The sequence below is a fragment of the Thamnophis sirtalis genome, unplaced genomic scaffold, assembly GCF_051295495.1.
Source record: "Thamnophis sirtalis isolate CommonGarterSnake01/CBP01778 unplaced genomic scaffold, rThaSir2_p1.2 scaffold_13, whole genome shotgun sequence".
NCBI lineage: Eukaryota > Metazoa > Chordata > Lepidosauria > Squamata > Natricidae > Thamnophis > Thamnophis sirtalis.
Genome location: NW_028261393.1, coordinates 53256418 through 53274616, shown reverse-complemented (window position 1 = coordinate 53274616; position 18199 = coordinate 53256418). Strand labels below are relative to the sequence as shown.

Sequence of the window (18199 nt, the reverse complement as noted above, 5' to 3'; positions counted from 1 at the left end):
TCTTTTCCGTTGCTTCCTACATAGAAGAAAAGCTTCTTTTGAGCAACTTCTTTTGTCTGATGTTCTCCAGATGGTTGGTGAGTTCTACCAGTCCCAGAATTCAAGACTGGACATGAGGAAATGTCACCCATGTCAACTCACTTTCCTGTTCAGAGCTTCATCTGAACTGATCTAAGGGGTCCAGTTCGGATTTAGCCAACAAAGCACTAACAGATTTGGCTCTCAAGAATATAATGAAATAACAGAGCTGGACGAGACCTTGGAGGTCTTCTAGTCCAACTCCCCCTGCTCAGGCAGGAAACCCTCTACCATTTCAGACAAATGGCTGTCCAATTTCTTCTTCAAAACTTCCAGAGTTGGAGCATTCACAATTTCCGGTGGCAAGTTGTTCCACTGCTTACTGGTTCTCACCGTCAGGAAATTCCTCCTTAGTTCTAAGGTTGCTTCTCTCCTTGATCGGTTTCCACCCATTGCTTCTTCTCCTGTCTTCAGGTGCTTTGGAGACTAGGCCAACCTCTTCCTCTTTGTGGTGGCCCCACCCATATCGGAAGACTGCCACCCTTAGTCCTTTCCTTCCTTAGGCTAGACATACCGTATTTTTCGGACTATAAGACGCACCGGTGTATAAGACGTACCAAGATTTCGAAGAGGCAAGTAAGGGGAAAAAAAGAGTTTTGTCCTCCCTGGCCCCCAGGAGCCCTCTGCAGGCTTCAGCAGGTCTAGGGGAAGGCAAACACGGCCCCGTTTTTGCAAAAAATGGGCTGCTTTTTGCAAAAATGGAAGCATTTTTACCTTCCTCCAGCCCTGCTGAAGCCTGCTGGGGGCTGGGGAAAGGCAAAAATGCCTCTGTTTCTGTGAAAAATGGCCTGTCTTTCACAAAAAATGGGATGTGGGAGCAGGGCTTTTTGAAGGCCAAAAATGGATTTACTCAGTGTATAAGACGCACCGACATTTCCGCTCTCTTTTAAGGAGGGGTGGGAAGGTGCGCCTTATACTCTGAAAAATACGATATGTAGCTCCCGTCAAAATGAATCTAGCCAGAAAATAAGTCCTGGTTTCTATTTCACCACGGACAAGTCCTACTCACCTGTCCTCTTTGTTAATCTGGTCACCGAAGCCCACCGTGCTAACAATGGTCAGCTTCAGATGAACATTGCTTTCCTGCAAGTCGTAGGAACTGGATTTCAGTTGAACGCCTGGCTGGGAATGAGAAGCTGGGTCTCCTTCGAACTTGGTGTTGAAGAGCGTATCCATCAACGTCGACTTCCCGAGACCTGTTTCTCCTTTGGTGGGGGGGAAAACACACACACACACACACACGTTTTATTTTAAAAGGACTCCAAAACGTACGACGGCATTTAAGAAATAAAAGCAAATGCAGAGTGACCCTGTCAGAGTTTGTTGCATAAATTCAAATCCAGAAGCACACACAGATAATGGATTCAGCTGGATTCATTAACTTCTTTATCTACATAAGAATAGATGAATAAATGTACAATACCAACAGGTGGTTTTTCCAAGTAAACACAAGGCAGGAGAGTTACAAGCAGTTAGTTTCATTTTCAGCAGAGAAACCCAAACAGACTGCTAGTTTACATCTCAGAGCAGCAGACTGCTTCCTTCTTAAGTTTCTGTTTCAATTCTCGGCACAGACTCAGTTTCATTTAAGCCCCCATTGGCTGACTTAGTTGCTATGCCTATTCATTGGCCGACCCCGTTCCCATGTCTCTCCCAGTCATGAATATTTTAACATACCCAAAGAGCAGATGTGATTTTTATTCCCTTTCCAATATTTACATAGGCTAAATTATGTGATGAGAACGGTATTTGCTGGTATACAATACAGTTTACGCAAGCAGGAGAATTTTTACTGTTTTAAAGAAGGAAATTCTGAGAGGTTTCCACCCCAATAAACAATAAATATTTGAACAATGTGGTATTCTTAGCACGGATGATGCTCCTATTTTGGTAATGAAAAGTCTGTCAGAAAACAACCAAGCTCAGAGAATAACAGAATAAAAGAATTGGAAGGGACCCTGGAGGTCTTCTAGTCCAACCCTCTGCTCAAGCAGGAAACCTTAGGCCATTTCAGACGAATGGTCGTCCGATCCCTTTTTTAAAAAAAATCTCCAGTGTTTCAGCATCTATAACTTCTAGAGTCCACTGATTAAGGGCCAACAGTTCAACCCTGAGCTAGAAATATTTTCTTCTATCGGTATCTTAATAATATCCAAAACAACAAACGGTTTGCAGGATGAGGTTAGAATTTTTTTTTTAAATGCACTTCCGTTTCAAAAATAAAAAAGTTTCTTCTTTCTAATTTTAGAATCAAACCCATTTGTGTAGCTATGTGGCTCCCTCAAATCCAAACAAAATTAAATGTAGTAGCACGTTGTGGGTTTTTTTTCCCCTCCCCCCTACTCTTTTCTTTATTTTTTTTAATGTTAGGATAATAATTTACTGACATCCATTTCCCGCATCACTGAACACGGCAAAATTTGCCCTCAAGAAATGGGGGAAGGTAGGAAGACCTAAGCTATTCAAAATAGAAATGGCATTTCCAAGCACCGAGACATATACGCACAAACACGCATACAAGATCTCAAATCAAAGCGAAAAGGTCAGAAAAGGAAACACCGATGTATGGATTTTGGAAAAGGAATTTTAAGATTGCGATAGAAGCATTTAAAGAATTTATTTGGATTTTTTTTTAAGTAACTATGTTGTTTGTTATTTTTAGATTCCTTACACTTGCTGTTTTCCCCTTCTGCACATATATGTATATATAGAGAGAGATAGGTGCAATGTTTCTTTTATTCAATATCTTGTTTGTATCTGGCTCCAGGAATGCAGTCAATGAGTTTGAATTTAGCAAAAGAAAATGCGATCCCACCCTCCCCCCCCCCGATTGGGTTTTAAGACATCCATCAGCTCTCTCAGCCCCGGTGTGAGCTCGAAACCTTTTGCAAAGCCGGTTAGTTGAAACGTTACACAAAATGATTGCCTCTATTAAGCGATTCAGCGGTTAAAAGCCATCCTTCCATCCAGCGGGTTCTAAAAATGATTTTTAGCTGGTGGTGGAGCCGTAAAGTGGCACTTAGAAGCATTTAATTGATAAAAGCAAAAATGCCAAGGCAACACATGCAGAATGCAGGTATGTAATAAAAATATATATATGATAATCTTCCATCTGGATAATCCGTAGCTTTTCGGAAGAATTTCATTTTTTTTTACATCATTTCCCCCCCCTCCCTGCAAGGCAGACGAAGAGGCAGAACCCACAGCGAGGGGTGGAAGGGAGCCACGAGACAGGCACATTTTTACACCCAAGAGCTGAAAATGATCTTTTTTTTTAATTTCAACTTTCTCTCATCAAGACATGTCATATCTGGGTTTATGGCCAGGAAGAGGGAATGGCTCTTTAATGAGCTACGGATTTCCTGCAACCCAATCCAGAAATTGAACATTGGAGAGGATGCAGAAAACATTAAGTCGCCTGAGGAAACAGCCCTAATCATCACTTCCAAATTGAAAGGTTTCCTGGAACCAAGACAGGGGAGGCAGTCAGATTTCCACTTCGGTGTAACCCCATCCTGGGATGGAGCCCAGCCAAGCTTCCTGCCAGAGAGGTCACCCAGGTTGAATACGACATCATCCTTCCCAGCTGGACAAAGCCAAGCCATGTTTGGCCAGAATCAAATTTAAAAAGTTGCTTTTGATGGCTTAAGGGAGGCTGTAGAAATACGGGAGATAAGAAATAAGCTTTTTTTAAAAACATATAGAACTAAGAATTGTTTATATATAATAAATAAAGGAGAGACAAGAATTCCTGTCTCTGGAATATTAAGAACTCCACCCAAACACTCAGAGCAGACAAATTGGATTGCAAAAGAACAGCCAAGAACTGATGTCGTTGTTTCCTTTTCTTTGAAATAAAAAAAGCAGGCAAAGTTCTTTACAAAAAATCAGAGTTTTTTTTTCTGGGGAAGAAATGAGAAAGAAGCTGAAAGAGAGAGAAAGGGAGGGAGGGAGGCGGGGAGAAAGAGAGGGAGAGACAGAGAAGGAGAGAGAAATAGAGAGGGGAAGAGAGAGAGAAGGAGAGGGAAAAAGAGGGAGAGAAAGAGAGAAGGAAGAGAGAGAGAAAGAAAGAAAGAGATGGAGAGACATAAAGAGAGGAGTGGGGGAGAGAGAGAAGGAGAGAGAGAAAGAGAGGGAGAAAAAGAGAAGGAAGAGACCGAAAGAGAGAAGGAGAGGGGGAGAGAGAGGAGAGAGAGAGAGAAAGAGGGAGGGAGAAAAAGAGAGAAGGAAGAGACAGAAAGAGAGAAGGAGAGGGGGAGAGAAAGAAGGAGTGGGGGAGAGAGACAGAGAGAGGGAGAGAGAGGAGAGAGAGAGAGAGAGAGAAAGAAAGAAAGAAAGGGAAAGAGAGGGAGAGATAGAGGGAGAGACATAGAGAAGGAGAGAGAGAGAGGAGAGAAAAAAGGGAGAGGGAGAGAAAGGGAGAAGGAGAAAGAGATAAAGAGAGGGAGAGAGAGAGAAAGAGAGGGAGAGAGAAGGAGAGTGGGGAGAAATAGAGAGAGAGAGAAGGAGAGAGAGAGAGAGAAAGAAAGAAAGAGAGAAAGAGAAAGAGAGGCAGAGAGAGAGAGATTCTATGAAGTTGCCCCTGGGATAAATCTCACTCAAATCAATTATTTATCTCCTTTATTTATTTATTCACTCATTCCATTTCTATTCATTAATTCATTCCGTTTCTATCGCCACTCCTGTTGCTCCGTGATACTCCGAGTTCTAAAGATATTAAAATAGTTAAAACATTTAAAAAAACATATATTAAAAAACCCCTCAGTTAAATATATATACGGCATATTTCTTTACTTGATTTCTATAAATGTACTTCCATTTGTTGATTCACGGATTATTTATTTTTTCCTTTCCTGAGGAGATTTATTTCATTTCCTTCTTTATATTTCATCTTCCACCCGAATAATTTAAAAGGATTTTTCCTCAGGAGGAGAAAAGGAACTTGGGCAGGGTCCTAAGTCCTCCCTCACCCCCACCGGTGACCTCCAGCATCTTCAAGCATCATCCAGTCATTCTTGTGTCAGAATTTCAATGCATGTAGACAGGCTTTACTAGGTCATGTCAACACAATGTGGCTGTGAAGATTTTGCAAGTTACTGGTGTGGAAACTATCTTACTGTCAGGCACAAAGAGAAGGGATTCTCTGTTAGACTGCTGCACACAAGATTTATTTTAAAAAAACCTAGTCAACTAAAATTCTGAGCTCGATTGTTTTCTTGAAGACATTTCATTACACAAACTAGGCAACATCATCAGTGCTATCACAAGTTTGGGTAAGGAAACCTGTTCTTACCCCCACTCCTCCGTCCAGGAACGAAAGCCGAAACCAACGTAAATGAGAAGGTTTCTTTTAATCAATCCAGACTCTCGTTGGCTGCAAGCCACATAAACAAGGAGATAAGCACTCTGGCAGCAAGTCCTACAAAACTTGGCAGCAATGCACACCAACTCTGGCAGCAATCCAGCCTGCCAAGTTTGTTTCTGGTTAGTCCTTAACGTTGACTTCTGCAGAAAGGCGTGGCGCAAGCAGTCTCTTTTACAATCAGGAGAGGATCTTAATGAGCATCAGCTGAGCATAATCACCTCTTGTAATTACGCCGTTGTTCTTGACGCCGAGTAGCCCTTCGACGGCGTGCATCCCGGAACAACTCACAGGTGTTTTCTGGATCACTCCCTCTTGTTTCCTCCCCACTGATCCAAGGCTCAGATGCCACCTGGTGGCCAACCAGTCTCTCCTCGCCCTGCTCGGAGTTGGCACCCTATCCAGGGTCCTCCACCTCCTCCAGGGCCGACTCATAAGACCCCTCGCTGTCGGAGTCTGGCGGCAGCTCCAACAGCTCCTGCCGGGCCACAAGAGAAACCGTATATGGAAATGTACGACTAGTGGTTTCTCCTAACTATTTGTACAAGGATTATTCTTGGTATGATTTATGTGGTCTTGTATTTTTGTTCACGGACTGCACCGATAGCAGCTAAACCGTTTTGATTGTGTACATGATGTACAGTGACAACAAAGGCTTTGAATTGAATTGAAATGTCTGCAAGAAACCAAGCAAACTCAGAGAACATCAAAGATCACACAGTCATCCTCCTCCTTCTCCTCCCATTCCTCCTCCTCTCCACTCCCACCCCCCAATTCTTCTAGCACTGATGATGTTACCTAGATGGGTCATGAAACGTCTGCAAGAAAACAAGCAAACTCGGAGAACATCAAAGATCACACAGTCATCCTCCTCCTTCTCCCATTCCTCTTCCTCCTCCTCTCCACCCCCCCCCCCAATTCTTCTAGCACTGATGATGTTACCTAGATGGGTCATGAAACGTCTGCAAGAAAACAAGCAAACTCAGAGAACATCAAAGATCACACAGTCATCCTCCTCCTTCTCCCATTCCTCTTCCTCCTCCTCTCCACCCACCCACCCCAATTCTTCTAGCACTGATGATGTTACCTAGATGGGTCATGAAACAAGAAAACAACCAAGCTCAGAGAGCATCAAGGGCCTCTCTTTTTTTTTAACCCCTGCGCTACAAATATTCTCCTTTATTGGCAACTAAGGTTCAACAGTAAATTGGTGCCGGCCAATGGAATTCAAGATGGATTGGGATTGGACCGTTTGTGGGAACGTAACGATTCTAAGCGGATGACATGCTTACCGCTGTCCCCAGTTCTGCCTGCTCTTCTTTTCCATTTAACAGCTTCATGGCGAAATGGAAACTGAAAACTGGGGTCTTTCTGTGCTCCTTCCAACACCTTATGGTGCTGTCTCTCATCTTCTCTGCTGCTCAGCTCATCCGTCCTCATCCTTAATCTCTCACCTGCCACAGGTAGCTCTACCCTGCATTTCAGGCCTGCTGTTTCATTATAACTCTCATAAATATACCAAGTGTTTGGAATGCCCAAATAATAAATGCAAAGCATGAATATTAAAAGTGCGGAGGTTTGGGTGGATATTCTTATAAATAGATGATTCATAAGACCCAAGTTAATGTTTTAAGAGCTGTGACGAGTTCTCTTTGTTCTTAATATAGCACTATCCACACGGACAGTTTCTTTTGTATTAAATTTCCTGCAGGGGCTTAACTCTCAATCCACAGCAAAATTCCACGTTAAGGAACCGGTGGGGGTACCAGAGGTCATAACTGAAAGCCACTCGCCTCTTTCAAAATATCCTACACAAGATTGACAATACACGGCCGAACATGGAAATGAATACAATGCCTACGAACAACTCAATCAATAGGAAGGCAATTCATCCTTTACATCAACATTACAGAAGGAACCCCGCAGAATTCACAATTTATTTAATGGGAAGGTTAGTTTATTGTCTTCTTCACCCCAATTAAAGTTGCGCTGCACCCATGGCGTAACTTATTCAATTGTTCGTCTTACTCAATTCAGGGAACTACCAACTCAGTCAAACAGTAAACAACAGCCTAATCAAGGAACCATCAGGACAGTGGTGGGTTTCAAAAAATTTTCGAACCTACTCTGTGGGTGTGGCCTCCTTTGTGGGAGTGGCTTGCTGGCCATGTGACCTGGTGGGAGTGGCTTGCCGGCCATGTGTTCTCTCTGTCTGTCTGTCTGTCTGTCTGTCTGTCTCTCTCTCTCTCTCTCTCTCTCTCTCTCTCTCTATCTATCTATCTATCTCCTTCCTTTTGTCTCTCTGTCCCTTTTTCTTTTTTTCTTTCATCTTTCTCTCTCACACACTTTTTCTTTCTTTTTTTCTTTCTTTCTTTATTTATTACTTCCTTTCTTTCTCTTTATCTCTCTGTGTGAGTCTCTCTCTCTCTCTGTGTGTGTGTATGTGTGTGTGTGTCAGTGGTGGGTTTCAAAAATTTTTCGAACCTACTCTGTGGGTGTGGCCTCCTTTGTGGGAGTGGCTTGCTGGCCATGTGACCTGGTGGGAGTGGCTTGCCGGCCATGTGTTCTCTCTGTCTGTCTGTCTGTCTGTCTGTCTGTCTGTCTGTCTCTCTCTCTCTCTCTCTCTATCTATCTATCTATCTATCTATCTCCTTCCTTTTGTCTCTCTGTCCCTTTTTCTTTTTTTCTTTCATCTTTCTCTCTCACACACTTTTTCTTTCTTTTTTTCTTTCTTTCTTTCTTTATTTCTTCCTTTCTTTCTCTTTATCTCTCTGTGTGAGTCTCTCTCTCTCTCTCTCTCTGTGTATGTGTGTGTGTGTCAGTGGTGGGTTTCAAAATTTTTTGGAACCTCTTCTGTAGATGTGGCCTGCTTTCCGGGTCCACTGGTGGAACCTCTTCTAACCGGTTCGGTAGATTTGACGAACCGGTTCTACCGAATAGGTGCGAACTGGTAGGAACCCACCTCTGCACCAGGATCATTTCTACCAACAGTGATAGGGTAAGCTGCAAGAATATAAATAGAGAGGAAACCCTTATTCCCTTCTAGCACTGATGATGTTACCGAGTTGGGTCATGAAACGTCAGTGAGAAAGTAACCAAGCTCAGAGAGCTCACAATTCTTTAGCTCTTCACTTAACATGAACCCTGCTAGAGTCATAAACATCGACACAATGAACATGAATTTGGCTAAAGTCTGGGAGACCTCAGAGAACAGGGTGTGCTATGGTCCATGGGGCTTATGAAGAATCGGACACAACTTAGCAACTGAATAACTAGGTAAAGGTAAAGATTCCCCTCGCAAATATGTGCTAGTCGTTCCCGACTCTGGGGGGTGGTATTCATCTCCGTTTCAAAGCCAAAGAGCCATTGCTGTCCGAAGACGTCTCCATGGTCATGTGGCCGGCATGACTCAATGCCGAAGGCACATGGAATGCTGTTACCTTCCCACCAAAGGTGGTTCCTATTTTTCTACCTGCATTTTTTAACGTGCTTTCGAACTGCTAGGTTGGCAGAAGCTGGGACAAGTAACAGGAGCTCACTCCGTTACGAGGCGCTAGGGATTCGAACCGCCGAACTGCCGACCTTTCTGATCGACAAGCTCAGCATCTTAGCCACTGAGCCACCGTGCCCCTGAATTACTAAAAAGCCACAAAAGAATAATAGAAGTTGCCCTCCGAGCTAGACACATTCCATCTCTTCCTCTCTTTGTACGTTTCTTCTCTCTTTGACCAACTCTACCTTCCTTCTTCTTCTGTCCACTCCATGCAGTGAATTTTAACCGTCTTGTAGAACAGGATCAGAGGCCAAAAGCATGGCCAAGGTAGATCAAAGGAGCATTGTCTCAGCCTTGTTTATCTACAGGGAGCAGCAGAGGAATTCATCTTTTAACACGGAATTTCCCCAAACTGGAAATGGCGGGCTTGAGAAGGCTGAGCAGAAGAGAGAGGAAAACAAACCGAAACTATTACTCACCCACACAGAGGATGTTGAAACAGAAACCATGGTTAACTGATTTGTTCACCAGCTGGTCAGGCAAGCTATCGAATCCGACGTGGCCAGAAAGAGGAACGGTCCGGCAACCTTCACCCTAAGGACAGTCACAAAAAGGATGCATGTTAATACGAAGTCTCAAAGGCTCAACTTTCGGGATAGACTTCTAGGTACGTTCCGAATTTGGGGGATTGGGGTAGATGTCAACTCATTCCAAGTCCATATTGTTGATCTCTTTTGCCCTCCCTGAATTATACATACGAGCTGAACGTGTCCCTTCTCGAAATTATCTTATGCTCTGGCAGAAGAACAGAGGAGGGAAGCTGTGGGAAAGTTGCCTTCAGGGCAGGAGTTGAGAAATAAACTACAAGAGTGATAGAAATCTAAAAACTAACTGGCCCGGAGCAACTTGTGGTAACTTTCTTGCCGTGCTCATTGGGCCAACGACAGTAGGCTCCAAAAACTAACTTCCTCCTAGGAGCTGGAGGGGAGAAGATTCCCGAGAACAGGAATTCTTATTGGAGACACCAATCTTGAGCCTAGCAGGATTGTCAATCGGGCATGGTCATAAACGATGAAATCGCAAAGCTGTGCCTGGTTTTTATGCGCATCGCCTTTTCCGCATATCAAAAGCCATGCTTGCATCGTGCCCATCATTTGCCCGCCTTGAAGCGTTTTTAGACCATAAAGCAACAGCTTTCGGCAATTTCTATCCTTCGAAAAATGCATCCAACCGTCGGGTTTCAGCCCATTAAACTGGACTGCATGATGTAATAGGCGGTTGAGGTTTATTCGATTTATATGCCGCCCTTCTCCCAAGGACTCAGGACAGCATACAACATTAAAAGAAACACATACTACAAAAGTTAAAAAGAAATTAAATAGGATATCCAAACAAATCCAATTAGAATTAACAATAACATTTTTTTAAAAAAAATGAATTAAAATCAACAATGATCAATAATTTGATTTGTTTTGTTCAGGCCAGGCTGGCTTGCTGGAAAAAGCCAACTTTTTAGGGCACGTCGGAAGGACCGGAGGTTGGGGATTATACGAAACTCCGGGGGCAGCTCATTCCAGAGGGAAGGCGTTCCCACAGAGAAGGCTCTCCCCCTAGGGGATCACTAGCCGACACTGTCTGCCCGACGGCACCCTGAGGAGGCCAACTCTGTGGGATCGCACTGGACGGTGGGAGGCTACCGGTGGCAGTAGGTGGTCTCGCAGGTACCCTGGGCCTAAGCCATGGAGCGCTTTAAAGGTCATAATTAGTACCTTGAATCGCACCCGGAAGACAACCAGCAACCAGTGCAGGCTGCCTAAAAGGGGTGTAACATGGGAGTACCTGGGTGCCCCCCATGATAACCCCCGCAGCCGCATTCTGGACCAGTTGAAGCTTCTGGGTGCTCTTCAAGGGCAGCCCCATGTAGAGAGCGTTACAGTAGTCCAGGCGAGAAAGGACGAGGGCATGGGTGACTGTGCACAGAAAGGAGTTTATAGATTAACAGAGTTGGAAGGGACCTTGTAGGTCATCTAGTCCAACCCGCCCCAACCCAAGGAGGATAGCCTGCCGACACCATTTCTAACAGAGGGCAGTCCAATCTCTTCTTGAAAGCCTCCAGTGATGAAGCTCCTACAACTTCTGAAGGCAACTTCTCTTCCATTGGTTGATTGCTGTCACCGTCAGAATATTTATCCTTATTTCTAGGTTGAATCTTTCCTTGATCAGTTTCCATCCGTTATTCCTTGTCTGGCCTTCAGGTGCTTTGGAAAATAGCTTGATCCCCTTCCTCTCTGTGGCAGCCCCTCAAATATTGGAACACTGCTCTCATGTCTCCCCTGGTCCTCCTCTTCACTAGACTAGCCAGGCCCAGTTTGCCATCTTATGGGTCAAACGTTGGGAGTTAGGATCGTGCCAGGCTAAAAGAGCAACCTGACATGTTTCAATTCCATGAAAAGACCTTATCAGAAACCAGGGACGTGCAGTCAGGGGAGGCAGGCTAGGCAGAGCCTCACCACTGTCATCATGAAAAGAAAAGAAAATGTAAAAGGAAAAAGGCAAGAGCTGAGGTCAGGCTGAGCTAGTTGATGCCAGAGTCACCATGGATGACTTTTTATGATCACTCGAGCAAAGTTAAGCAAGGGTTAAAAGCTGAACAATTCCTGACGTAGATGAGGCACGTCATTCTCCTGCCTTCTCCTGTAGAGGGTGCTTTTTTAGAGGCTTTTTTAAACAATTAAGCAGTCATCCACGGTGATGGCAGCAACTAGCCCAGCCTGACCTCAGCTCTTGCCTTTTTCCTTTTACATTTTTTTCTTTTCATGATGACAGGCAAGAGCAGAGTTGAAATCCTCTCTGAAACAGCTGGAAAAGGTACGTGTGGGTCGGAGGGAGGGGGAGGAATTCAAACTTCATCCTCCTGGTGCAACTTTGTGTGTGTGTGTGTGTGTGTGTTTGAGAGAGGAGAAAGGGAGAGAGAGAGGGAGGAAGGAGGGGGAGGGAGAAGAAAAAGAAAGAAGGAAACTTATTTAGCAAAGGAGAAAAACAAATGCTGTCGCTTTAAATCGGAAATGAGCATGCCTGGCTGTGGAATTCTGGGAGTTGAAGTCCACAAGTCTAAAAAAATTGCTGCCTCACCAGCCATAAACCTCACCGCACGTCACTGTCAGAAACGTGAACGAGCTAAGCCATTTGTAGCAAGGATTATCACTTCATTCCTTTGTTTTGCTCTTTTGCATTCATAAATCACAAATGTAGCGCGGCTACCAGGAACAAAACATTGCCTTGTGCATCAAGGAAAAGGGCGCAGGCACATCTTGCCATGGGAAAATTTTATCAGCCCCTCGATTCCTGCCGCCTTACAAAAGAAAATCACAGCTTAAGTGCGCAGGTTGTTGCAACGTTTAAAGCGATGCACGGGAAATTCAGAATGAATCAGCATCGCTTGTCAGACTTGGTGGGTTTTTAAAATGGGTGTGGACTTCAACTCCCAGAATCCCCCCAGATAGCTGACTGGAGAATTCTGGGAATTCAAGCCCACCCATCTTCCAGTCGGCAAGGTTGAGAAACCCTGCTTTATAGTATTGGATTTCCTGCTCACCATCCCTAATTCTTTCCTTTTCTCTCTGCCAAAGTTCATCATTCAATTCTGCAGGGAAAAAAACCAGCAACAACAACAAAAGAACTGTGGAAGTAACTGATAGGGGGCAGGGGGGGAAGAGAGCCGAGGTGGGGCAGTGGTTAAATGCAGCACTGCAGGCTACTACAGCTGACTGCAGTTCTGCAGTTCGGCTGTTCAAATCTCACCAGCTCAGGGTTGACTCAGCCTTCCATCCTTCCGAGGTGGGTAAAATGAGGACCCAGATTGTTGTTGGGGGCAAGATGCTGACTCTGTAAACTGCTTAGAGAGGGCTGAAAGCCCTATGAAGCGGTATATAAGTCTAACTGCTATTGCTATTGCTATAAAAAAAACCTGGTATGGTTTTCCCTACTAGCCAGACGTTTGCTGTAAGGTTCATTTACTGGGAAATATATCCAATTATAGCAGTCCAATTACAAAGCTTCCTGCTGCGGTAATTAGCACCTCTCTGCATTTTCAATCTTCAGAGCACCGCCAAATCAACTGGGTTTTTGTCCGTGCAAGGAAACGCAGCAGATTCAAAAAAAAAAATCACCCCTTGAAGCTTTGAGAAAGCAAAAGGATTCGTTTTAAGCGATGCACCAAAAACATTTTTTTTTCAGTGAATGCTTCACCTCTTAGTAACTTCTAAGTCAGATAGGGATCCTGTATCTCAAACGTCCCCAAGCCTGGAATCTTACAAACACGTTGGTTTTTGCAACCTCCACCATATCTGCGTAGACTAGGAAATTGGGGGTGGGGGGATTTTAACACCGACACGAGGGGCAGGTGAGGGATGCTTGCCTTGGGTAGAGGAAGCTGCTTGAAAGGGATCGGTTTCGAGTCGAGCAAGCATGAAACTCGCTTCCTGTGAGTGAGGTTTCCTGTGGGTGTGTGGTCGCTGTCTCCCTTCAAAAATACAGTTGGTGCTTGCTGTACATTCTAATCGTCAGCAAATATAGAAAAATTGAGTTTTCCTGACCAAACCCTTTCAGGGCCTTGCAAGAACGAAGCGAGGTTCATAGGAAGAGTAAAGAACAATATAGGTAAAAGGGAAAGGTTCCTCTCGCACATATGTGCTAGTTGTTCCTGACCCTAGGGGTCAGTGCTCATCTCCGTTTCTAAGCCAAAGAGCCAGCGCTGTCCAAAGACGTCTCCGTGGTCATGTGGCCGGCATGACTAAATGCCGAAGGCTCACGGAACGCTGTTACCTTCCCACCAAAGGTGGCTCCTATTTTTCTACTTGCATTTTTTACGTACTTTCAAACTGCTAGGTTGGCAGAAGCTGGGACAAGTAATGGGGGCTCACTCCGTTATGCAGCACTAGGGATTCAAAACACCAAACTGCCAATCTTTCTGACCGACAGGCTCAACATCTTAGCCACTGAGCCACCGCATCCCAAAGAACAATATAGACATTAACAATTGCAACAGAAAGGAGTAGATGGAAGGGTCAGGAGCAGTTTGGCTATTTCCCACTACTGTCGGCCTAGCGTGGTCTTCCTGAATCCAAGTAGACCACAAGCAAGTTCTCCAAATCCCCCAAGGGCAGGGCAAGAAGTCATAGAGTGGAAGCCCCTTAAAAGGGAGATGCAATTCAGAAGGAAGGAGAAATTTTTTGTCAGTGAGAAGAATTAACCAATGGAAGAGCTTGGATCTAAAAGTTGTAGGATGCTCCATCACTGGAGGTTTTCAAGAAGAGATTGGACAAGCATTTGTCCAGACTGATGTAGGATCTACTGCTTGAGCAAGAGGTTGGCTTATAAGACCTCCATGGTCCCTTCCAACTCTGTTATTCCGTTGAGAGTCAATCTGGTAGTCTGCCTGGTTGGCTAAATCCAGGGAGAACGAAGATGGGTCTACAGCCGATTCTCCAAATCATCTGAGATTGGGACAAGAAAGAGTGGAAACTCCTTAAAGAGAGACCCAACCGAGAAGGACGGACAAATTTCCTGACAGGGAGAAGAATGAGCCATGGTGGCGCAGTGGTTAAATGCAGCACTGCAGGCTACTGCTAGATCAGCAGTTCAGCGGTTCAAATCTCACCGGCTCAGGGTTGACTCAGCCTTCCATCCTTCCGAGGTGGGTAAAATGAGGACCCAGATTGTTGGGGGCAATATGCTGACTCTCTGTAAACCGCTTAGAGAGGGCTGAAAGCCCTATGAAGCGGTATATAAGTCTACTGCTATTGCTATTGCTATTGCTATTGAATCGGTGGAATGGCTAAAACCTCCAGATGTTGTGATTGCTCCATTGTTGGAGGCCTTCAAGAAAAGGGCATCCATTTGTCTGGATTGCAATAAGGTCTTCTCGCCTTGGGCAGGCGAGTCGGACTAGAAGACCTCAAGGTCCTTTCCAACCCTTTGATTCTAAGACACACCAAAGGTCCACACATCGGAAGGAGAATCAGATTTTTGTTTCCATAATTTAAAGCTATAACTGAGTCACCTTCTGCTTTGGCGATATTCCTCAGCGGGCTTCAATCGGGAAAGGAGCCCAAATTCACTAGAACACGTGCTTTGCCCGAGACAGTTTCCACGGATATCGTAAAAATTTAGTCACAGTCCCAGGATGTATTTACTGTCATGATTTAGTGAGACAACTCGAAGAACGGAAAACATAACTGTTCAATTGGCTGCTGCAACATTGGCCATTGCGCAATATTGGAAAAATTAAGAGCCTCCATCACTAAGTCTATGATGAGATTGTTGCTATGGGAGAATTGATGTATAAAACATGGGAGATGGCGAGATATACTAGAAACCTTTCTTTCAATTTGGGAAACGGCTACTGTACTCTTTCCCCCCCCGCAAAATGTATTAGATCAAATATTCCTTCTTGTTTACCTCTAGTATATTGTTCAATCTATTCTTGGATCTTTTTAAGGAGGCTGGTTAATTTTGCTGGAGGTGTTTTTAATTTTCAGGTATTGCATTTTTACGCTCTGTTATTGTTTTGATTGCATGTGTTATTAGCTATTGCAACATTTCTCTTAAGGTTAAGAGGTGTGGACTTCAATTCCAGGAAATCCCTAGCCAGCCCTACTGGCTGGGGAATTTTGGAAATTGAAATCCACATATCTCAACCTTGCCAAAGTTGATAAAAATCCTGCTGTAAAAAAAAAGAATTCTTTCTGAATTTCCTACGCACCAGTTTTACATTGCAGCCACACACACATACACTTAAATTGTAAATCTGCTTCAAAGGGCAGCAGAAGTGGGGGTGCTGATGAAACTTTCCCGTGGTACAAAGTGCACCCATTTCCTTGATGCTGGAGGAAATTTCATGCTGGCTGGGGAATTCTGGGAGTTGAAGACCGCACGTCTTAATGTTCCTCAGGGGTGAAAAACACTGATGTGTCGCCAAGACATGTATCCCTCAAGCTGCATCAGTGATCTGGTTCATTCTCTAAGCAAAATTAGCAAAATAAAGTCCATTTTCCAGCAGAACTGGGAAAGTCTGCCATGGGTATCTTAGCCACGCTAGCTGGCCCCCGAGGTTAAAATTCTGAGCTCAACTATCCAATGCTTTTCCCTTGGTATAAAGTAGTTTCCTTCGATTTTTCCTCACTCTCCTCCTTCCACAAAGTTCATGCCAAGAAAAGCAAAAGTCATTTTTTCCCTCCCTTCCCACCATCTCTAATTTGATGTGCCCCGTTACGACCAAGGTTCCTGCCATCAAAACTACAAGTTCCCTTTTTTTTATTTTTTTGAGAAAACGGAAGATTTGTACAAAGGAGGCTTAGGGGAAGCGTTTCACTTTTGCAGCCAGGCTGCTAAATTAAAAAGCGTTTCATGGAAGAATTTATTGTGATCCGCTTCTCTTTTCATTGAAAGAAAGTTAACAAGGTAAAAGAAATACAACTGTGAGGAAGAATAGTGACTAAGAAATAGAAACGCAAATAAGACTCTTGGTGACAATGGTTATGAATGCATTTGCAAATTCATAAAAATGACACCACAATCACCTCTTTCCACAAGTTTTCTAATCATCAGCCCCAAATCAGAGGTGGGTTCCTACTGGTTTGGATCGGTTCGGCTGAGTAGGTAGTAATTCGGCTGGCCACGCCCCTGAACCATTTCTATCGGCAGCACCAGTGGTGGGATTCAACCAGTTCGCACCTATTCGGGAGAATTGGTTGTTAACTTTCTAAGCAGTTCAGAGAACCGGTTTTTGGAAGAAATCTCCTTTTGTTTTTCCCCCCACTTTACAGGGCTAATCCTGTAAGGAAGGCAGGAAGGAAACATTCTGGTGTTGTTTCTAGCCTCATCTTTATTGCTCTGCTTACAGAAACTGCCTCTCCAGTTAACCCTTATTACCATTGTAACAGCTAAGGCGAAGCGCGCCCATTGACGTGCGTGACATTGAGTTGGCCATGCCCACCCAGTCACATGACCACTGAGTTCCGCCTACCCAGCTGGTCATTAGGGCAGAGAACCGGTTGTTAAATTATTTGAATCCCACCACTGGGCAGCACCATAAGCGCCACCGTCTTATTTTTTGCTTCTGCGCATGCACAGAAGCATTTTTTTACTACTGCGCATGCCCGTGTAGCATACATCAAGAACGCACCCATTCAAAGCGCATCCCTGAGCAAACCAGCAATAGAAGAAGCCGGAATCCACCCCTGCCCCAAATGATCAACTCGTAAGTTCATTTTTTTTTCTTTTTCCAGCAAAAAGTCGATAAGGAGTTTCCACTCCAGCCACCAAGGAATGTAATAGAGATCATTGTAGTTGATCTTTCTCTAAACAAACTGGATAATTTTGCTACCTCTGCTATTTCTTATCATCTTCCTTCAAATCCTAATGCTGCACAGAGAAGCGTTTCTCCACCTGGTCGACTTGAAGAGGTGGGGCTTTTAATTCCCAGAATTCCCCAGCCACCATGGCTGGCAAGGGCATTCTGGGAGTTGGAGTCCATACCTCTTCAACTTGACAAGGTGGAGAAAGACTGCTATGGAGAGGTCCAGTGTATTGCACAAAGACCGTCTTATTGGAGGTCAGGGATTAAGAAACTTTTGCACTGATCTTTCCAACAGAGAATCTGAAAGTCTGTAGAGATTCTTAAGTCATCCCCGTCATGGTTGTCCCAAAGGTGGTTTTTCAGAGGCAATTGGACTTTCTTGTTTTTTCTTTCAAGAGGTTTCACTTCTCATCCAAGAAGCTTTTTCAGCTCTGACTGGATGGTGAGGAATGGAAGGACTGATATTCCTTGCAGACAACTGGTCCTTTGCATCCTTTTGGAGGGTCCTCGAAGCCCTTGGAGGTTTATCTCTAAGGTCACCTGAATGGTGCAAATGGTTCTTGCAGTCTGCAATTGTTTTCCCCTCTGGAAATCCATTCCTGCTCCCACCTGATTCCAAGGGTGTCCGTCCCAAATTGTACAGCTGAAGGTCTATAGAGATTCTCTGTCATCCAGGTTGTCCCAAAGGATATAAAATTTGGGATGGACACCCTTGGAATCAGGTGGGATAGGATTTGCAGAGGGAAAAATTAAAAAGAGTACAGGAACCAGGAAAACTAACTCGGGTGATCCTGAAAACATTGAAGTGCTTCAACGACCCTCTAAAAGGACACAAATGACCAGCTGTCTGCAAGGAATATAAATCCTTCCAATCTCCACCATCCAGTCAGAGCTGAAGAAGCTTCTT

General features: G+C 44.3%; 1 protein-coding gene across 3 annotated transcripts in view; it reads right to left on the bottom strand.

The window, feature by feature from the left end:
* Window positions 1–18199, bottom strand: part of SEPTIN6 (septin 6) — a 45656-nt gene that overhangs the window by 19127 nt on the left and 8330 nt on the right. For all 3 annotated transcript variants that reach the window (XM_087728079.1, XM_087728080.1, XM_087728081.1), the window contains exons 2-3: window positions 9413–9527; window positions 1088–1283 (exon numbers count right to left, since the gene is read on the bottom strand). In XM_087728079.1, the coding sequence (XP_087584205.1) occupies window positions 1088–1283; window positions 9413–9527 (311 nt within the window). The remainder of the gene's footprint in view (window positions 1–1087; window positions 1284–9412; window positions 9528–18199) is intronic.